The sequence below is a fragment of the Nuphar pumila genome, chromosome 13, assembly GCF_984573655.1.
Source record: "Nuphar pumila chromosome 13, dmNupPumi1.hap1.1, whole genome shotgun sequence".
NCBI lineage: Eukaryota > Viridiplantae > Streptophyta > Magnoliopsida > Nymphaeales > Nymphaeaceae > Nuphar > Nuphar pumila.
Window position 1 is genome coordinate 28249238 of NC_143261.1, and position 21850 is coordinate 28271087.

Sequence of the window (21850 nt, forward strand, 5' to 3'; positions counted from 1 at the left end):
CACAGCATTCCCATCAGCCTGAATAATAAGCCTGAAGTTATTTGGACCCAAGGCTGACGCACTAGCCCACAACTGAGTCGTTCCGGAAACAATGACAAGTTGACCGTTGTTGAGTAGGCTAGCTCGACAGGACGTGCCGCGACCGGCGGTGTTTGAAGCCCAAACTGCCCTGGTTCGGTCAACATATAACACTAGGTTGCAGTCAGTCTGCATTATCAGGCGGAAGCGGCCGTTCTCTATGAACTCATTGCCGTTAAGGCTCTCGCCAGCAAAGAGCGTGTCCTCACCTGAAACTGATACAGAAACCGCTGCGACAACAACAACAATGGTGAGAAAATGAGCTAGGGAGGCCATGACAATGGTGGTAGTGGTGGCCTGGTAATCAGGTCGATATCCTTGAAGTCTGTACGATGAATGATGTTGTTGGTATAGACTAAGTGTTGCGGGTTAATTTATAGACCAAGAGTAGGGGTGTGTTTCTTTGACCATGTAATCAATGTAATAGTGGTTGGTGTAAAGTCTTCGATCCTTGAGCCTTGATACATTCAATTTTCAAGCCATGTTTGACCATTTCATCAAAGTAATTGTAGTTGGTGTGAAGTCTTGGATGCTTGACCCATTCAATTTTCAAGCCATAGCCCCCTTTTGTTGAAAAGTACTTTGGAATAGTCTAACCTGTACCGATACTAATAGTATCATTACAAGAAAAATACTAATTAGCGACGGCCATTTGCGATGAATGAAATCCATCTTAAATTTTGGACGGATTAGCGAGAGAAAGATATTCATCGCTAAAATATCATTTATTTACGATTTTATCGACAAAATTTTTTTTATCGTTAATCCGTCACTACTTTGTGATGAATTAGCGATAGATTTTGTTCTGTCTCCATATCTGTCGTAACTTAACGACGGATTAGCGGCAGAACTATTTCGTCGCTAAGTCATCATTAAATAGCGACAAAATTTGGCCATCATGAATCCATCGCTAATTTCTTATTTAATCGCTAATTTTTTATCTTTCTTTCTCTTTTCTGTTTCATCTTTGTCGCGTTTCTCTGACCCACCTCCTGTTGCCTCGGCACGCCTCCCGTCGCCCCCCAGCCCGCCTCCTGTCGGCCCCTGGCCCGCCTCCGATCGCCCCACGGCCCGCCTCCTATTGCCCCACGGCCCGCCTCCTGTCGCCCCCCAGCCTAAATCTTGTCGCCCCCCTCCTGTCTTCCCTCTGGCCCGACTCCTGTCGCCCCCCGGTCCGCTTCTTGTCGCCCCCCGGCCCGCCTCCCATCGCCCCTGGCCCACCTCTTGTCGCACCCCGGCCCGACAACATCGCCGCCGACCCTCCTACCTAACTCATTTTTACCACCTCCCTCTACGGCAACCTTGCCGACCCCCTTCTGCCGCGCACCCGACCTAGGCCGACACGCCCGTCTCGGCATCCCCTTTCCCCCTCTTTTTCGCTCATGTTCCAAACATCCCCGATGCCTTACCCCCATCTCCGGTGACCTCACAAGTAACCTCCCGGCCCTCCTCCCTGCATTGTACTGTATATTTATACTTTGCAGGTACGTTGCTGAACTAATTGTGCGATGCTTAGTGCTAAGCATCACATGTGGCTAAAAATGTAATGCAAATAGAAATAACAAAAAAATGCAAAGGCATAAGCAATTCAAATCGGATAAATACCCGTGGTAAGTGATGCAAGCGCATCGCATGTTATTTAATTTATTGGATGCAATACTTTTCTGTTCACACACTCACTTAGTTTTTGATATCTAGGACTGCTTTGATGGAGTTTGGAGACCATGCTGAGCATGATTTTAATGTATGAGAATAAAAGTGCTCTTATTTTTAGAGTACATATTCTATGTTCATCATGGTAGTAGTTAGCGGGATATTGGAGTGTATTTGCTGCAGGTACATGTTTGATATATGTTTTGATATGAATGATTTGAATATATTGCAATGTTTGATGTGTCTATATCCATGCTTGCACGAAGTTATTTTTCATTTGATTATGCCTTCCATGTAAAATTGTATCCTTAAAACATGCTTCAAATAAATGTATCGTTTTATGAAATGTGATTTCATATTTCTAAATATCCTCATGATGTGTATAAATATGATGTGATGTGTTACAAAAAAAAAATTACACATTCAAAAAATTGCTCATAAACAATTATCAAACAAGAATTAATAGATAAATTAGATATTTTTTTCATTATAGGATTATTAAGATTCTCTTTTAACTGGTGATGATAGTATCTATAATATTATAGGACAAAATGACTGCAAACCATGAATGAATGTACCGTAGGATAGTTGATAATGAGGCGTCACATGAATATATGGATGGTGTTGACAGTTTTATTGAATTCGCAATGACAAGTGTCAGTATAGTGGATTGCACCGGTCGGATCAGATGCCCCTGCACGATGTGTAAGAACAATCGATTTGTAGAACCTCATGGTGTTAGACATCACTTATACAGGAAGGGTTTTGTTAATGATTATCAGAATTGGACGCTTCATGGTAAAGAATTTTGGAATAATTTTGACACATGAGTAAATGTAGTGCATGATAATCCATATGTGGATTTGATATTTGATGTCGTAGGACCAAAAATGGGTTATGCTATGGGACATAGTGATGCACCAACTGGGGTAGAGGAAGAAGCAACAAATGCTGCAACTAGTATATTTTTTTACTTACTTAGAGATATTAACGAGCCATTGTGGAATGGTTGCGAGAGTCACACTATTTTATCTGCAGTTCTTCAACTACTGAATTTGAAGTCAGAGTATAATTTGAGTCAATTATGTTTTAACCGTTTGTGCCCTATTATGAAGAATATGTTGCCCAAAGATGAGAAATTGCCACCAAATCTCTATCGTGCGAAGGTTATGGTCAATGCTTTAGGTATGAGATATCAAAAGATAGATGCTTGTCCCAATCACTGTATGTTGTATTTCAAAGATCAAGAAAATAGAATATCATGTTCATCATGTGGACATCCTCGGTTCAAGCCAAAGACAAAGAGAAATTGTAGCACAAGGTCAAAAGAAGTGTCATATAAGTTTTTGTTAAGTGCAGACGATTTGATCTGGAGTTGTGAAGAAAACTTCCACATCTCACTGATACAGAAGTATAAAAAAAACGTGAAAATAAGTTTATGGTATAGTTGAAAGAGTTGGTAAGGACGATTGTATACATTCTTTCCTTGTAAACAACAATAAGAAACTTAATTGGTCGTGATCACAGTCATTGTTTATGCTTGTAGGTCCGTCATGGTGATATTAAAGATCAAGGAATATGTGATTTACAAAATGGTCTGTCCAAAGTTGTGCAATGTTATAACTGGTACATCGTAAATGGTTATCGATTCCATACAAAAGACTACGGTGTCAACAAGTCAACGATGAATAGTGGCATGTGCGTCAAGGATAGCAGCTACTGTGAAAATGAACATGACTACTACGGTATTTTAGAAGAAATAATGGAGTTGACTTACTTAGGCACAAATAATAGCTTAACTTTATTCAAGTGTCAGAAAATGGCTGCAAACCATGAATGGATGTACCGTAGGATAATTGATAATGAGGTGTCACATGAATATATGGATGATGTTGAAAGTTTTATTGAATTCACAATGGCAAGTGTTAATATAGTGGATTGCACCAGTCGGATCAGATGCCCCTGCACGATGTGTAAGAACAATCGATTTACAGAACCTCATGGTGTTAGACAGCACCTATACAGGAAGGGTTTTGTTAGTGATTATCAGAATTGGATACTTCATGGTGAATAATTTTGGAATAATTTTGACGCACGGGTAAATGTAGTGCACAATTATCCATATGTGAATTTGATATTTGATGTCGTAGGATCAGAAAAGGGTTCTGCTATGGGACATAGTGATGCACCAACTAGAGTAAAGGAAGAAGCAACAAATGATGCAACTAGTACATTTTATGACTTACTTAGAGCTGTTGACGAGCCATTATGGAATGATTGCGCGAGTCACACTATCTTATCTGCAGTTCTTCAACTATTGAATTTGAAGTCAGAATATAATTTGAGTCAATCATGTTTTGACTGTTTGTGCTCTATTGTGAAGAGTATGTTGCCCAAAGATGAGAAATTGTCATAAAATCTCTACCGTGCGAAGGTTATGGTCAATGCTCTAGGTATGGGATATCAAAATATATATGATTATCCCAATCCCTCCATGTTGTATTTCAAATATCAAGAAAATAGCATATCATGTGGATATCCTTAGTTCACGCCAAAGACAAAAGAAAATGGTAGCATAAGGTCAAAAGAAGTGTCATATAAGTTTTTGTTAAGTGCAGACGATTTGATCTGGAGTTGCGAAGAAAACTTCCACATCTCACTGATGTAGAAGTACAAAAATAATGTGAAAATAAGTTTGTGGCGTGGTTGAAAGAGTTGGTAAGGACGATTGTATACATTATTTTCCTGTAAACAACAATAAGATACTTAATTGGTCATGATCACAGTCATTGTTTATGCTTGTAGGTTCGCGATGGTGATGTTAAAGATCAAGGAACATGTGATTTACAAAATGGTCCGTCCAAAGTTGTGTAATGTTACAACGGGTACATCATAAATGGTTATCGATTTCATACAAAAGACTTCGGTGTCAACAAGTCAATGATGAATAGTGGTGTGTGCGTTAAGGATAGCAACTACGGTGAAAATGAACATGACTACTACAATGTTATAGAAGAAATAATGAAGTTGACTTACTTAGGCATAAATAATAACTTAACTTTATTCAAGTGCCACAAAATGGCTGCAAACCATGAATGGATGTACCGTAGAATGGTTGATAATGAGGTGTCACATGAATATATAGATAGTGTTGACAGTTTTATTGAATTTGCAATGACAAGTGTCAATACAGTGGATAGCACCGGTCAGATCAGATGCCCCTGCACGATGTGTAAGAACAATCGATTTGCAGAACCTCATGGTGTTGGACATCACCTATACAGGAAGAGTTTTGTTAGTGGTTATCAGAATTGGACGCTTCATGATGAAGAATTTTGGAATAATTTTGATGCATAGGTAAATGTAGTGTACGATAATCCATATGTGGATTTGATATTTGATGCCGTAAGACCAGAAATGGGTTCTACTATGGGACATAGTGATGCACCAACTAGAGTAAAGGAAGAAGCAACAAATGATGCAACTAGTACATTTTATGACTTACTTAGAGCTGTTGACGAGCCATTATGGAATGATTGCGAGAGTCACACTATCTTATCTGCAGTTCTTCAACTATTGAATTTGAAGTCAGAATATAATTTGAGTCAATCATGTTTTGATTGTTTGTGCTCTATTGTGAAGAGTATGTTGCCCAAAGATAAGAAATTGCCATAAAATATCTATTGTGCGAAGGTTATGGTCAATGCTCTAGGTATGGGGTATCAAAAGATAGATGCTTGCCCCAATCACTGCATGTTGTATTTCAAAGATCAAGAAAATAGCATATCATGTCTATCATGTGGACATCCTTGGTTCAAGCCAAAGACAAAGAGAAATGGTAGCACAAGGTCAAAAGAAGTGTCATATAAGTTTTTGTTAAGTGCAGATGATTTGATCTGGAGTTGCGAAGAAAACTTTCATATGTCACTGATGCAGAAGTACAAAAAGAACGTGAAAATAAGTTTGTGGCATGGTTAAAAGAGTTGGTAATGAAGATTATATACATTCTTTCCCTGTAAACAACAATAAGATATTTAATTGGTCGTGATCACAATCATTGTTTATGCTTGTAGGTCTGCCTTGGTGAGGTTAGAGATCAAGGAATATGTGATTTACAAAATAGTCCGTCCAAAGTTATGTATTGTTATAATGAGTACATCATAAATGGTTATCGATTCCATACAAAAGGCTACGGTGTCAACAAGTCAATGATGAATAGTGGTGTGTGCATCAGGGATAGCAGCTACGGTGAAAATGAACATGATTACTACGGTGTTATAGAAGAAATAATGGAGTTGACTTACTTAGGCACAAATAATAGCTTAACTTTATTTAAGTGTCATTGGTTTGATCCCACAACAATAAGAGTCGACAAAGCCTCAGGCATTGTGGAGGTGAATCATAAATCAAGGTTTGGAACATATAAACCATTCATATTAGCCTCGCAAGCTCAATAAGTTTACTCTACTTTATATCCAAATACAAGAAAGTCATATAGAAATGAATGGTGGGCAGTTTGTAAGGTGAAGTCTAAACTATACCCCGAGTATGATCAGTTACAAGATTGTTAAAGAGGATGATTACTATCAATCAGATGATATGTATGACTTCTCTTATGATCACGATGTCGCGCATGGTATGCATGTCATATCTTCATTGTTCGATGACACATGCATGGAAGAATGTGATCCAATTGATATACCTAGTGGATGAGCGTTAAATGAAGAAGAAGAAGATGATGACGAAGAGGAGGAGGAGGAAGAAAAAGAGTATGAAAGTCAAACAAGTGATGATGAATCATTCTTGAGCTAATGAAATACATCTTGTAATACATACATATATTTGATCTGAATGATTAGAATGATTTGAATGTATTGAAATGTATTGCAATATTTGAATGTATTGCATGAACTTATTTTCGATTTGATTATGTATCTTCGGTAGGTTTCAACTACTGAATTGAATGTATTGTAACATGTTAGAATTATTTGAATGTCTTGCATGAAGTTTTTTTTATTTGATTATGTATCCATGAAGATATAGAGTTGTGTAACTGATCTAATTGTATTGCAAGTTAAGGATAATTATTGTAATATTTGATATCTTATGTTTTAATGTAGGTCCATGAAGATATCTTATATTTTAATGTGTTGCAATATTTGATGTGAATGATTTGAATGTATTGCATAACATTTTTTATTTGTTAGAATATGGTTCGTAAAGGTCACAGTCGTCGAACACCCAGTGGTAGGCAGTCTCAGCCTTCATCTTCACGGGTTGCTTCGACAGGTATATCATTTAAATAATTATATACTTGATTAGTTTAAATGTGCATTGTGTAAATTTCTAACTTATTGTTTTGTAGGTGCTATTTCGGCTACACATGACCCATTTACGTCGGATACAGGGTCTTCTTTGTGTGACACACGATGAGTAATTCAAATAGTGTATGTCGATAGTCGACCGTAAGTTTTTCATTGTCACTTGTCCAATACTTAACTTATAAAATGTGTATATCGACAGTCGATTGTTAATGTATATCAATTCATGTGCAGTGCGAGGTTTGACCAACAAGAAGTAATACGAAAAATTACGAAGTCATTATTGAATCATCTTCCAGAACCGGTAACACAATGAAAAGAGTACCTGAGAGAAGTAGCTGGTGGGATAGATTATCCACTGCAGTGGAAGGGCCATGGGCCTTCTACTATCAGGAGAGATTATTGGGAGGGCATATGCGACAAGTGGGTGAGCAATGAATTTCGAAACCGCTCAGCAAAGACTGCACAAAATTGAGCGAAGATGCCTGATGTCCATCTACACACAGGTGGATCTAGGACTTTTGAGAGCAATTAGAAGAGAATGATAATTCATCAATATATATATAACATTGAAGGAAGCAGAAAAAAGAGACATTGTGCCTTACAAGGATGTGTATGTTGAAACACATAAACGTAAGAGCATGGGAGATTTTATATCAGAGAAGGCGAAAACGACATCTGTATATATTTATTGTATTAATAAACATTGTAATATACAAGTTACTTTGAATTACATTATCATAAACATTGTAATTCTAAATTATTAATTCATATTCTAATCATTACTTTATAGGAGTCATACGAGCAGCAAATGGTATAACGATATGGCGATGACTCCACTCAGCATCTGCCTTTGATCCTGCAGCATGGGTGACTGCAACTGGTGAACCCAAAAAGGGTTGTGTGTTCGGGTTTGGAAGTAACATGAACACTACACCAGTTGTTGCCTCCTGCAGCCATGGCTCTCCGAGTTCTTCCGCCAGCATCAACTCCCAACGCCCGATTGATGCTGCTATGTCTTGGGATGATGTATGTCAGCGTCTTGAGGACAAAATGCAATACTTTTAAATAAAGTCATTTCCAACATTGTCCGTAATGAGTTGTGTAACTTTTTTCAGGACAGGGGAACTTCGCATGCATTCAACATGAGCTCTGGTGCCCGTCAGGTATAAAGATTCATGTCATTTGTTTCATGTTGTTAGATTTCAAGATAGTATATGCATGATTGAATACATATATGCATGACTGCCTCACTATAAATTTTTTTGACATCTTATAACACATAAATGCATGATTGATTCACTATACAAATTTTTTGACACCCTTATAACACATATACGCAAGATTGAATCACTATGAAGGTTTTTTTATAACCTTACAACACATATATGCATGAATTCATCACTATAAATTTTTCTTAGTGCCTTATAACACATATATGCATGATTTAATCACTATAAAAGTTTTTTGACAACCTTAGAACACATATGAGCCTGATATTAGCATATATGAAAGTTTTTTAATGCCTTATAACATATATGAGTCTGATATTAGCATATATGAAAGTTTTTTAATGCCTTATAACACATATATGCATGATTGAATAACTATAATTTTTTTGACTGCTTTAGAACATGATAGGCATGATTGAATCACATATAAAGTTTTTTTACTACCTTTGAACACATATAAGCATGATTTCATCACTATGGGAGTTTTTTGACTGTCTTGTAACACATATATGCATGATTGTGATACATAACACATTTATTTGATAGCCTTATAAACCATATATGCATGTGTGAATCACTGTGAAATTCTTTGACAAACTTAAAACACATATCTGCATGATTGAGTCACTGTACATTTTTTTTTCAGTCTTAGAACACATATCTGAATTCTATTAATGTCCTTCAGTTTATTGTTATTCTCTGTGTCATTCAACCATTTACTTTGTTGCATTAGATTAAGTGCATTGCATATAATTTATTTCATTATATTTTGTTTATATATACTAACATTTTTTCTCTTGTAGGATGCTGGAGATGATCAACGTAGAGGAGCTGATGTAGGCATGGAGGGAGGCACAAATTGACAAAATGAAGATGATGATGCCCAAAATGTTGACGATGATTAGATTCATTTGTTTAATTTCTTTGACATACTTGTAACTAATTATAACTTGGCAAGGACTGTATTTGGTTGTCAAAGTTTGCCTAACTTAGAACTTGTGTTACATTTGTTCCACCTGCATATGTATTTTTTATGTGTATTTTATTTTTATAAGCAGGTTATATGATTGTATAACGTAAAAATTTTCTCGAGTTTCAAAAAAAAAGAAAAAGTGTTAACAATTTTTTTAAAACTTAGCGACGGATAATATCCATCGCTACTCCGTCACCAATTTAAAGCAGTCATCGGTTTGCGACGAAATTAAATATGTCACTAATGTTTGTCGCCAAATTAGTGACGGACATTAGCGATGGATACGTATCCCTCGCTAAATAGTAGCGACTGATTAGTCTCTATTTAGCGGCAAATTAACGACGGACATGATCTGTCACCAATCCGTCGCTACTTAGCGACAGATAAATTCTGTCGCAGTTTAGCGACTAGAGTTATGCGACAGACGCTATTCATTGCTAATCTGTCGCAAAATCCATCGCTAACATATTTAGTGACGGATTAGCGACGGCGTAGCGACGAATAGAGTCTGTCGCTAATACGCATTTTTCTTGTAGTGTATGTTGGACTAGTTTAAGAGTAGGGGTTTCAATTGGTCGGGTTTAACTTGGATCCTACATGTACCAAACCCTATAAGGTAAGAGTTTGGTGATAAATAAGAAGGCCCAATTAGAATTCGGGTTGGACCCAAAGGGTTCAATTAATATTTGGATCCATGTATGGTTAGTGAAATTTCATACCAGGCCCAGAAATGACCTAAGTTCCAATTAAGATCCACAATTTTTCAATGTAAAAATGATAAAAAAAAATTATATTATTTTACCGGGTCTGGTTCATGTAATCTTTATAGGATCAGGGTAAGGTTTCTCTTATGGTGGGTCCGATTAGATCTGAGTCCGAACCTGGTACCATCATCTCAAATCAGGTTTGTGTCCGATTTCATCTGGGTCTGAACCAAACCTGATCTGTTGACACCCCTACTCAAGAGTAAGCATTTCAACGGGCCTGGTTTGGCTGGATCCGACTCGAACCAAACCCTATAGGGTCCGGTATAGTGATAAATAAGAAAACCCGATTAAGACTTGGGTCTGGACCCAAAGGTCCGATTAATACATGGACTCGAGTATAGTTTGTGAAATTTTATACCAGACCTGGACCCAACCCGAGTTTCAATTAAGACCCGCAAATTTTCAATGTAAAAATGATAAAAATATCATTTTACCATGTTTGGTTCATGTAGTTCTTATTGCGCTAGGGGCTGGGAAGTGGGAGGGTGTGGGTGGTAAGCGTGGTAGGAGCTTTCTTTGCAGTGTGCATTCTGCTATCTGAGTGTATGTAGCGTTGTGGCCCCTATTGCTTTCTTTCCTTAGCTAGCTAGCTTGCCTGCTGGTGGCTAGCTTGCTACCCAACCAAATCTTTCTCGAACTAAGCAGATCATTGTGGAATCTAACTTCAGTCGACCCGATTAAACTCGGGTTTGGACCTGATACTGTACCCAAAAATCTGGTCCAAGTCTGATTCCACCTTGGTCCGAACCAAACCCGACCTATTGACACCCCTATTCAAGAGGTCTAATATTATTGGTTTCCTTTTCATCAGGTCTGAAATCAATTTGACCCGATCCACTATGCACATCAGTTGTACCCCTTGGTCGGGATGCAAATTAATCACGCAGTTTCAACATGGGTCTGAACTGAACCTGAGTCATATTATTTGATCTGTGTACTATATATCTGATTCCAGATAGGATACGGACCAAATATGGTCAGATCTCTTCAGATGTAGTGGTCATAGTCGGGTAAACAAATATGGTTGGATATGGATCAGAATTATTTACGGCTTGATCATTTTACCTTCAATAGATTTTGCCCATTTTGAACACATACAATACCACATTGGAGACTCAAATCACAACTGGATCTAGGACTTCATTGTGAGACCCAAGTTGGACACAGATTCAGAACGAGTCTCTTCAAATTAAAAGTTGGATAAAGTAAAGCATGGTGGGACACATATCCAACCCGTTTGAGTCCACACTTCTTAGGGTGGGAACCAGGCCACGTTGGGTCCAATATGCTTTGGATCTTGCCTTCTTCTCGATATTGGGCTCATCAATGGTTCCTATATGAAAAAAAACGGGAGCCATTCCAGGATCTCCTGGTTGATTCACGAATCGCCATGTCCCTAAGGGTGTCAGTGGGTCTGATCTAACCTCTTATCGCATGGTCCAAAGCCACAATCCCTATTATAGGACCCAACTTCCCAAAGCAGGCCTATGTCAAATGTCTATCCAAATTGGGTTCAATTCAAACCCAAGTTGGAGACGTGTGGTTTGGATCATGAATATGCAATTCAGATCCATGACCAAACCTAGCCCTCCCCATTTGACTTGGTTTAACTACAGCAGACTATCCAAATCGGGTTTAATTGGAACGCAAGTTTCACAATTGTCCAGATGGATGGTAGGTGAGCAACCTTCCGTTGAAATAGTTGGGCTCTCTTTGTGTGGTTTAGTTGAATACATTTTTATGTCAGCTTATTGTTAAAATTCATCACTGTTTGAAAGCATGGGAAGTCAGGTTTTTATTTTATAGCTGTTACTGAACATGAACACATTGTTAAAATGGTGGTACAATTATAAACCATGTTCAGGATTTGGAATCTGACAGGAGGCATGAGAGGTGCTTTGCAAACCTAAAAGGGAAGGTGGAGTTGGACATAGTAGGATTGAGGAGCTAAATCTTGTTTATCTAGAAAAGCTTGTGATTGATATATTCTATGAGGGTTTTATGTGGGCCAAATTTACCGCGATCAAAGTACTTTCAAACTAAAAGTTTCTAAGGAGCAAACTGGGATGTGAGTTCCAAATCATGGAAGAGTATTCTATAGGGTTGGAAACAGATCGTAGTGGAAGTGACTGTCATCCAGTTTTAGATGGATTCTTTGATGGGTTTCCTGCTAATCTCACAACTTCCTGAGAGGGAAAGACGTAGGTTGGTACTTGAAAAAAAAAATGTGTTAAAGGATGGGGTGGCGTTATGCATGGAGCATCACGCTCCCATTTCTGGTCTTGAAAACTTGTAGCCTAATATGATTGAAAGTTGCCTATTCTCAGAATACTCTTGGTCCTAACAGATTGTTATGAAAAAGATTTATTTGCACTGAAAGGGTAAGTCGAAAAGCTGTTTGAGATGCCATTTATATTGACGTGCTAACCCATGAGTGATTTGTGTTTGTCTGGCCCACAAAAGGTTCTGATTACTTGGCTGGACATGGAAGACTTCTAACTGAGGATAGATTGAAGGGATTTGAAGTAACACTGCCTAATAGATGCCCTTTTTGTTTAAAGGGGGAAGAATCGTGTTCATAACTTTTTTTTGTGCTCTATTGCTCAAGTGATTTAGAAACATGTGAGAAAATTTTATGAGAAAATGAATCTCACATTCGGATTTTATTTCTAAGGTGGAGTGGTCGATGACGTCTTGCTTTCATTCTCTGTGGCTTAAACCTTGCTGAGACGTCATTGTTTGCTGAAATATTTGAAAGCTGAGAAATATGTCCTACCATGAAAGTCTTTTGCTAAATAGGTCTACTGTAGTTGATTTGGTTTGAGCGTTACACACACAACAATTTGTTAAGCTTAATTGGCCAATTGCTCAGAAGAAATCTATATCTTTGTTTATTAAAACAGGTTTAATAGCTGATAGCTTTTGGGTGCTGGTATCTAACTCTTTGTGAGAAGATTTGCTTCGAATACTTATAGAGACTGACAAATTCATTTGTTTGGGGAAAAATAAAGCTAACAACGTACTCATCCCTCATTGAGTAAGATTTGTCCACCTTTATTATCAGGTTTGATGCTTTGATTTAATCAATTCCCAAGCAAATTGTTCATGATCACTTTTCTGTAAGTTCTCTTGGTAGAAGACTTGCTTCTAAGCTTTTGGACATTAGAATGGGTCCAATATGATAAATCTCAAGCCGGTTCCAGATTTAACTCGAGACATACCCCGCAATCATCGCACTCCACGTCACCACATCCCACTCTATCATTTGAGAGAGGGTGGTGTATGTTCCCCCCCGATGATTCATTGAATCCCACGTCTGTGTTCGGGGCTTTGAATGAGCACCACGTATACAAGCACATGGAGCTCGTATTCCCATGTATGTTGACATAACTTTGCATCGGACTCTGGTGTTGTTGCAAAGACTTAAGTACCCTTTCTTGCTATTCTTCTCATAAAGTGATGGTTTGAGAAAATGACAAAAATGCCCTTCATTCAAAAAAGAAAAAACAAACAGTTCAAAAAAAGGACAAACATGTCCTCCATCCAGAAAGTCGATGATGATGTTGACTCTTCAAAGTCTTCTTCTTCTTTCTCCTTTCAAAAAAAGGACAAACATGTCCTCCATCCAAAAAGTCGAGGATGATGTTGACTCTTCAAAGTCTTCTTTTTTTTTCTCCGTAAAACACTGTAAAACCCTCTCTCTCTCTCTCTCTCTCTCTCTCTCTCTCTCTCTCTCTCTCTCTCTCTAGAGAAGAAATCAAGAGAGGCAAAGAGTTCTCCCTAGAGAAGGCTATGAACATCAACTCTCTCACTCTCTCTCCCTTCTCTCTCTACTTCTGTGCACATCCAACAGACGATCCTACATTGCTTCATCAAACACCGACTGACCTGCACACTGACTGTAGCATCGTTCAACTTGAAGAGTTGTGGAGTCTGATTCAGAGTTTTTACCCTTACAGAAGGGGGGTCTAAGGGCTCCTCCCAGCGTGGGTAGCATCATTCAACTTGATTCGTTGTGGAGCCTGATTTAGAGTTTTTTCCTTTACAGGAGGGGGGTCCGGGAGCTCCCCCCGGCCCGGATCAAATTTTTTTGGGGCCTTCCAACAACGATTTGTAGTGTTATCGGGCTTTCCTACAGCGATTTGTAGTATTTTCGGGTCTTCAACGAGCCCCACAATGATTTATAATGTTATCCAGCTTTTCAACAGCGATTTGTAGTGTCTTCCGCAAATCGCTATAGCGATTTATAGTGTTTTTGGATCTCACTATAGCGATTTTTAGTGTCTTCCGCAAATCGCTACAGTGATTTATAGTGTTATTCAGTAAGCAAATCGATGTAAATCGCTACCCGAATTAGGACAAACTTGTCAGGGCCATATCTCCCTAACCGGAAGTCATATTTCAAATCCGTAAAAAGTGGTATCTTCGTTATTGAGTCTAGTTTATTTTTGTAAATTTTAAGCAATTTCTATTGTCATTTCATTTCCCGTTTTAACTAAAAACTAGACCCTTATTATTTTGTGTTATTTGAGTTGCACAACACCATTCTCGCTTGACATCCACATCTTGATTCTGGCATGCTCTTTGTTGGATTTTCCATTGATTTCTTCCAACCTTGCTTGGAACAAACATATGTCTTTCTCACCACGACACCCTATGCATTTTTTTACCACGACACCCGGGACCCGTGCCGGGGGGAGCCCCCGGACCCCCCTCCTGTAAGGGCAAAAACTCTAAATCAGGCTCCACAACGAATCAAGTTGAACGATGCTACCCACGCTGGGAGGAGCCCCCAAACCCTTCTCTTGTAATGGCAAAAACTCTGAATCAGGCTCCACAACGAATCAAGTTGAACGATGCTATCCACGTTGGGAGGAGCCCCCAAACCCTCCTCCTATAAGGGCAAAAACTCTAAATCAAGCTCCACAACTCATCAAGTTGAATGTTGCTACCCACGCTGGGAGGAGCCCTCAGACCCCCCTTCTATAAGGGTAAAAACTCTGAATCAGACTCCATAACTCTTTAAGTCGAATGATGCTACCCACGCTGGGAGGAGCCCTCAAACCTTCCTTTCTGTAAGGGTAAAAACTCTAAATCAGACTCCACAACTCTTCAAGTTGAATGATGCTACCCACGCTGGGAGGAGCCCCCAGACCCCTCTCTTGTAAGGGTAAAAACTCTGAATCAGGATCTACAACTCATTTAGTTGAATGATGCTACCCACGCTGGGATGAGCCCCCAAACTCTCCTCCTGTAAGGGTAAAAACTCTGAATCAGGCTCCACAACAGTCAATGTGCAGGTCAGTCGGTGCTTGATGGAGCAATGTAGGATCTTCTGCTAGTTGTGCACAGAAGCAGAAATAGAAGGGAGAGAGAGAGTGAGAGGGTTGTTGTTCATGGCCTCCTCCAGAGGAGATTTCTTTCTCGAATAATCGTGCAGTGCAGAGACTGGGTCTTAAATAATCATCTTCGGGGCACTTAAGTCTTTACAACCACTCCTTTTCAAGAATCGTCATTTTTTTTTGCACCAATGGAGGAGAGGGTACTTAAGTCTTTTCAATCGCATCAAACTCCAACGCTAATTAATGCTGACAAACATGGGGATACGAGACGCACATGCTTACATACGTGGTGCTCTTTGGGACCCCCGAACATGAGATATAGCTAACTGCCCTGGGGGGGAACATATAACCTGCTTTGATCATCTGATCAACAACGAAGCGTTCCCTCTCCACATCATCACATTTGGCATAGCTGTCCACCATGGTGTTCCAGGCCACCAGGTTTCGTTGAGGCATTTCGTCGAAAAGTTTCCTAGCACTCGTTATATCACCACAGGAAGCATATTTGTGCATCAAAGAATTCTGAATAAACACGTTGAATGCAAGACCGTTCTTCATGACATGCACATGGACAGGTTCGCCGAAGCAGGAAGACAATAGACGGGCACACGCCTTCAGGAATAATGAGAAGGTGAAATTATCCGGCGAAACTCCAAAGACCAACATCTGTGTATGCATGGAGATGTCTCGAATTGGGGTCTTGCTCTTCGAGAAGCCACAGATGATGGAGTTCCAAGCAAAGGCAGCGGGATGGATGAGTTGGTGGAAGATCCCACAGGCGTAATTGAGATCACCATGTTCTGAAATCGCACAAAAAGTAAGTGTTTTGGAGGAGAAATGGTCATCCAGAGAGTATCCCGAAACGATGGCTTGGGCAAGGATTTGCTTCAATTCTCTCATGGATTTACAGATGTGGAGTAGGTGGGAAATGGGTTGGTTCTGCTGCAGTGCTCTTTTTGCCTTTGGAAATCACCATTAAACTCTCTCTCTCTCTCTCTCTCTCTCTCTCTCTCTCTCTCTCTCTCTCTCTCTCTCTCTCTCTCTCTCTCATATTTGAAGTGCTTGGCTTCGCGTATAAGTAGCTTGAGAGCAGATACTTTCATATTGTATTTAATAAAATTGTTGATAATATTCCATGACCAAGAATTTAAATTGCATTTTTAGAACCGTAAAAAAACTATAAGATTTACTACCCTATATCCAAAAGCTTCCCTTCATTCAATCTTCAGAAAATTAAAGTTACTTGTCCTATAAAACTTTGACATCAAGCACATAACATGTATCGTGCATTTCAGCATTTGTTATTTCATGTAGTACATGTGCATGGACACATGACTCGACAAACTAAATGAATATGATCAACCAAGACTCAGTTTTAAACGGTGTTGGTAGCCCAGACAGGTGCACCATAGATCACAGCATTCCCATCAGCCTGCATAACAAGCTTGTAGTTATTTGGACCCAAGGCTGACCCACTAGCCCACAACTGAGTCGTTCCGGAAACAATGACAAGTCGACCGTCGTTGAGTAGGCTAGCTCGACAGGACGTGCCGCTACCGACGGTGTTTGAAGCCCAAACTGCCCTGGTTCAGTCAACATATAACACTAGGTTGCAGTCAGTCTGCATTATCAGGCTGAAGCGGTTGTTCTCTATGAACTCATTGTTGTTAAGGCTATCGCCAGCAAAGAGCATGTCCTCACCTGAAACTGATACATAAACCGCAGCGACAACAATAACAATGTTGAGGAAATGAGCTAGGGAGGCCATGACAATGGTGGTAGTGGTGGCCTGGTAATTAGGTCAATATCCTTGAAGTTTGTATGATGAATGATGTTGTTGGTATAGACTAAGTGTTGCAGGTGACCATGTAATAGTGGTTGGTGTAAAGTCTTCGATGCTTGAGTCTTGATACATTCAATTTTCAAGCCATGCCCCCCTTTTGTTGAAAAGTACTTTGGAATAGTCTAACCAGTACTTATACTGATAATATGTTGGGGGAGGGTGTTGCGTGTTCTCCCCTGAAGCTACAGTGCATGTTCGGGGTTTGAACGAACACCATGTATATAATGTGGGGCTCGTATTCCCGTGTGTGTCGGTATCACTTAGCATCGGAGTTCGGTGCAATTGCAAAGACTTAAGTACCCTTTTTCACAATTCTCTCCATGAAACGACGGTTCGAGAAAAGGACAAAAATGTCTTTCATCCAAAAAAAGAAAACAACGGTTCGAGAAAAGGACAAAAATGTCCTCCATCCATAAAGTCTAGGATGATGTTAACTCTTTAAAGTCCAAATGTCTTGTTTTTGTCATAAGCAGTAAACTTTTGCACCATCTGCTCATGTTGTAACAGGAGCTCCCTTTGACGATGCACTCTTTACCATCGTCTGCTGTCACCGAAAAAGCCTTTGCCGTCGTCTCGAGTCCAGGTTCCAGTCTTGGTTTTTAACTTGTGTTACAACACATTGTCGCCTTCTCGTTCCTGCCTTGGGTTACAACACATTGCCGGATTCGTTCATTGGTGGGCATCATAGGGGCTTTTGTTGGCCATCTCTTTTTACAGTCTTCTATTCTTTTTCATTTTCATTAGGCAGTATGAAAAAAACAATGACACACAAACATTCCAACAAGTGCCATTAAGGCATCGTGAGTACCTTTTCATGACATCATGCTATTGTTGAAGAACGTATGTCGTCATGAGTGTCATTAAGGCATTGTTTTGTTATTGCAAGTGGATCTTATATTTTCGACGGTTTGAAAATTAAAGATATTTGTAAGACGTTGAGACCTGTTGACAAGAATACTTGTTTACAGATGCGAGGAATGGCTTCTACCCCATTCGGTATCATTCATTCACTCAGTATATGTAATGTATCACAAATCACGGTTGTAGTAACATACTATCGATTTGTGAGATATTGTTTTGTTTGTTAATATCAATTTATAAGCTATTATGCTGAATTTCCGTATCGATTTGTAAGATATGTGTTTTGTAGTGTCAATTTGTAAGATATTATGCTGAATTGTCATATCGATTTGTAATATATTATGCAATATGTATATCGATTTGTAAGATATTTGTAAAAAAAATTTAAAACATGTGCATGCAAAAATACATTATTGCACGCTTGTGGTAGCGATTTTCATTAAAATCGCTTCACAGCATCGTAGACATAATTAAATCATTGTCACATGAATCGCTATCGTCAACACACATATACGACAAATTGTTTTTTTATTGGCATGATAAGTAACAACTCGATGCATAGTATAAGCAAATAACAAACCGTTGTTGCTTTTATACTATAATTCATTCAATCGTTTCTTTGACTTGCTTAACCTTATCGGTATCCATTGTTATATGCATCTTGAATAAATCATAGTAAACGTATGTGCTGGCTAACACAAATTGATATCTTGCTTATGACAATGGTGAGCTTATCATCTGGTTGCAGTGAAGAAAATCTATCTCAATCATTGGAAAGTTATGGAGAAGTAAACACACCTGAAGAAGTGAATATGTAAACTAATGATGTACATGATAAGAAGGGTGCAGACATTGGATTCACTATTGACTTGAATGTTCCAGCAGAAGAAATGCAATTCGATAATGAGGTAGACGATCATGACAGTACACTTGATAAAGGTGCAAACACTGGGAATGTACATGATAGTACATTTGATTTTGTTCCCGTAGAAAAAATACAGTTTAATAATGAGGAAGCTACATATAAATTTTACAATGATTATGCCTTAAAACTTGGCTTCAGTGTTAGAAGGTATTCTTGGTCAAAAAATGCATAGGGTGTCGTGGTGAGAAAGACATATGTTTGTTCTAAGGAAGGTTGGAAGAAGTCGAATGAAAATCCAATAAGGAGCAAGTCAGATTCAAGATGTGGATGTCCAACGAGAATGGTGTTAAGAAGACTTTCGAATGGGAAATATGTAGTCTGTACTTTAATCAATAATCATAACCATGATTTAGCAGCTTCATTTATGACTCCTATGTTAAGGTCACATCATAAAGTAACTGAAGCACATGCTGCAATTGCTGATAGCGTCGATATTGTACCAAGACATATAATTTGTACGCACACATAGATGGTGGACGCGAGAATGTGTCATTCACACCTATGGATCTAAGAAACCACTTGAGAATGAAGATGACAGATAACATGAAGAATGGAAAAATATGTTCTTTGGTTGATTACTTACAGAAGAAATCAAGCATTGACCCTGGTTTCTTTAGTGCAATGCAACTGGATGAAGATGGATATGCTGTGAATATGTTTTGGGCTGATTCAAGGTCAAGAATTGATTATGAATGCTTCAATGATGTGTTTATTTTTTATACGATAATGAAGATTAATACTGAACAATGGCCATTTGCGCAGTTTGTTGGAGTGAACCATCACTCACAGAGTTATATATTAGGCGACACTTTTTTGTATGATCAGACCAAGAAAAGTTTTGAGTGGTTGTTCAGAGTATTTACATAGGCAATGAATGGGAAGCAACCTGAAGTTGTACTTACAGATGGTGATCACGCAATTGTGGCTGCAGTGTCTCATGTATGGCCAGATGCACACCATCACCTATATTTGTGGCATATCTTTCAAAATGCAGCAAAGAACATATGATACATATTTAATCAGAAGACAGAGTTTGACAAAAAGTTTACAAGGTGTGTACTTGAGAGCGTAGACGAGGTCACCTTTATGTCTGATTGAGAGAAAATGGTTCAGATGTATAATCTTGAAGACTGTGTGTGGTTACAAAATTTATATGCAGAAAAAGAGAAGTGGACATTGGCATATGAAAGACAATATTTTTGTGCAGGTATGATAAGCACACAAAGAGCTGAATCTATGCATGCCATACTGAAGAAAACTCTGTATTCATGTTTGACAATATTTTGCTTCATGGAAAAATATGAATTATTTGTAGATGGTCTTAGACAAAATGAGCTTGAACAAGATGTGAAATGCTTCAATACACACCTTGTAACTTTGGGTATAAAAATATTGATGCGACCTGCAGATCTGTATACACTAAATGTATTTGAATGGATTAAGAAGGAGGTTATACAGGTCATGAATTGCAACATAGATGAATGCATGCAAATCGAGAATATGCACAAATACCATATTGTATGGGAGGGCGAAGAGCATCTGAAAAGGTAAGAAGCACATGTTATGTACAATGTTGACAACAGAACATTTGAATGCACGTATAAAATGTATGAATTCAAAGGTATTTTATGTTGACATGCATTAAAGGCACTTAATCAAGAAAAGAACCAAGAAATACCTGAGTCATATTTAATGCAAAGATGGATGAGACAAGCAAAGATTGAACTACTAGATACAGATAATGTTAGTCAATTTGGTGTTAATGAGAAGTGCCACATAGCCTCTCATTACCAACAACTATGTAGGTCACTTATGCATGTTGCAGATTTGGCATCGAAAAGTGAAGAGGTCTACGTATGCATGAAAAAAGTGTTAAGAGAGTTACTTGAAAATGTGCAGTTAATTCACCATCAGTCTGTTGTAGCTTATGAAGACCAGTCCAAGAAAATAGGAGCGAACAGTGAAGGTAAAAAACATGCTTCCCTTGACATTCATGAGAAGTTGCGCTGAAGCGTAAACATCATCTTCAACAAGTCAGGAGTCAACATTGTAGATTATGATAGAAAAATTCAGCTAACGAAGGGTAGCAATAGAAAACCTGCCTCTGATCGCAGTCGTTAGAGGACAAATGGTGTACTAGAATTGGTTGGCAAGAAAAGGTCTAAGAAACAACCAACCTCTAAGCAAAAGCAACTAAGCCCTTCGCATGAACAGGTATGTAATACATTATATTGCTTCCCATGTAAATTGCTTTACGTGCAGCTTATCAATATCTAACTTGTGTAATTTCCAACATGCAGCAATACCCTACAGACGTGCACTACAATGTTGAAACCTTCAATCATCCCGACCAGTTTTTTTGAAACTATAGCTTTAGTTTTACAAGTCTTTTGGTATGTAATTAATGTTCGGAGGATGTTTGCATTTCTTGTGAAACTTAATGTAGTGCCTTATATTGTTCTGTTTCATGATAGGCTCGGATCAATTCAAAAGCGAGCTATGGAACACATAAATCATGTGTGAATTCTGTTTAAGTCATACCATAAAGTTAGTTGTTATGCCTCTTTGCATGACCCAATTTTCATATTGTCGGATTTGTTAAGAGTTTAACAAAATAGTAGGTGAATATGCTTATACACTGGATGGTCTTATTAAGAAAAAGTTTTTGGATGAAGCCATTTTCATGAATCGTGAGCTACAAAAATAGAATCGTTAATATTTTTGTGGATCACCGTTCATAAAAATGGCTTCATCCAAAAAGCTATGGAACACAGGAATGACGTGCGAATTTTGTTTAATAATGTATCTTTCACATGTATAAATTGTTGTAATATATATCATTCACATGTATAAAT

General features: G+C 38.5%; 1 protein-coding gene across 1 annotated transcript; it reads right to left on the minus strand.

The window, feature by feature from the left end:
- Window positions 1-1458: 1458 nt before the first annotated feature.
- Window positions 1459-16266, minus strand: LOC149818200 (pentatricopeptide repeat-containing protein At5g08305-like). Its single transcript, XM_089986165.1, has 2 exons — window positions 15717-16266; window positions 1459-1541 (listed from the first exon to the last, which is right to left on the minus strand). The coding sequence occupies exons 1-2, from the start codon at window positions 16264-16266 to the stop codon at window positions 1459-1461; spliced, it is 633 nt and encodes a 210-aa protein (XP_089842291.1).
- Between the last annotated feature and the right edge of the window lie 5584 nt (window positions 16267-21850).

Excerpts from the sequence above, each read along its gene's own strand:
- LOC149818200 (XM_089986165.1), bottom strand. The coding sequence starts at position 16,266 with ATGAGAGAATTGAAGCAAATCCTTGCCCAAGCCATCGTTTCGGGATAC. Across the intron at positions 1,542-15,716 it reads TGATCAGATGATCAAAGCAG|TACAATGCAGGGAGGAGGGC; the intron begins GTTATATGTTCC and ends ATAAATATACAG.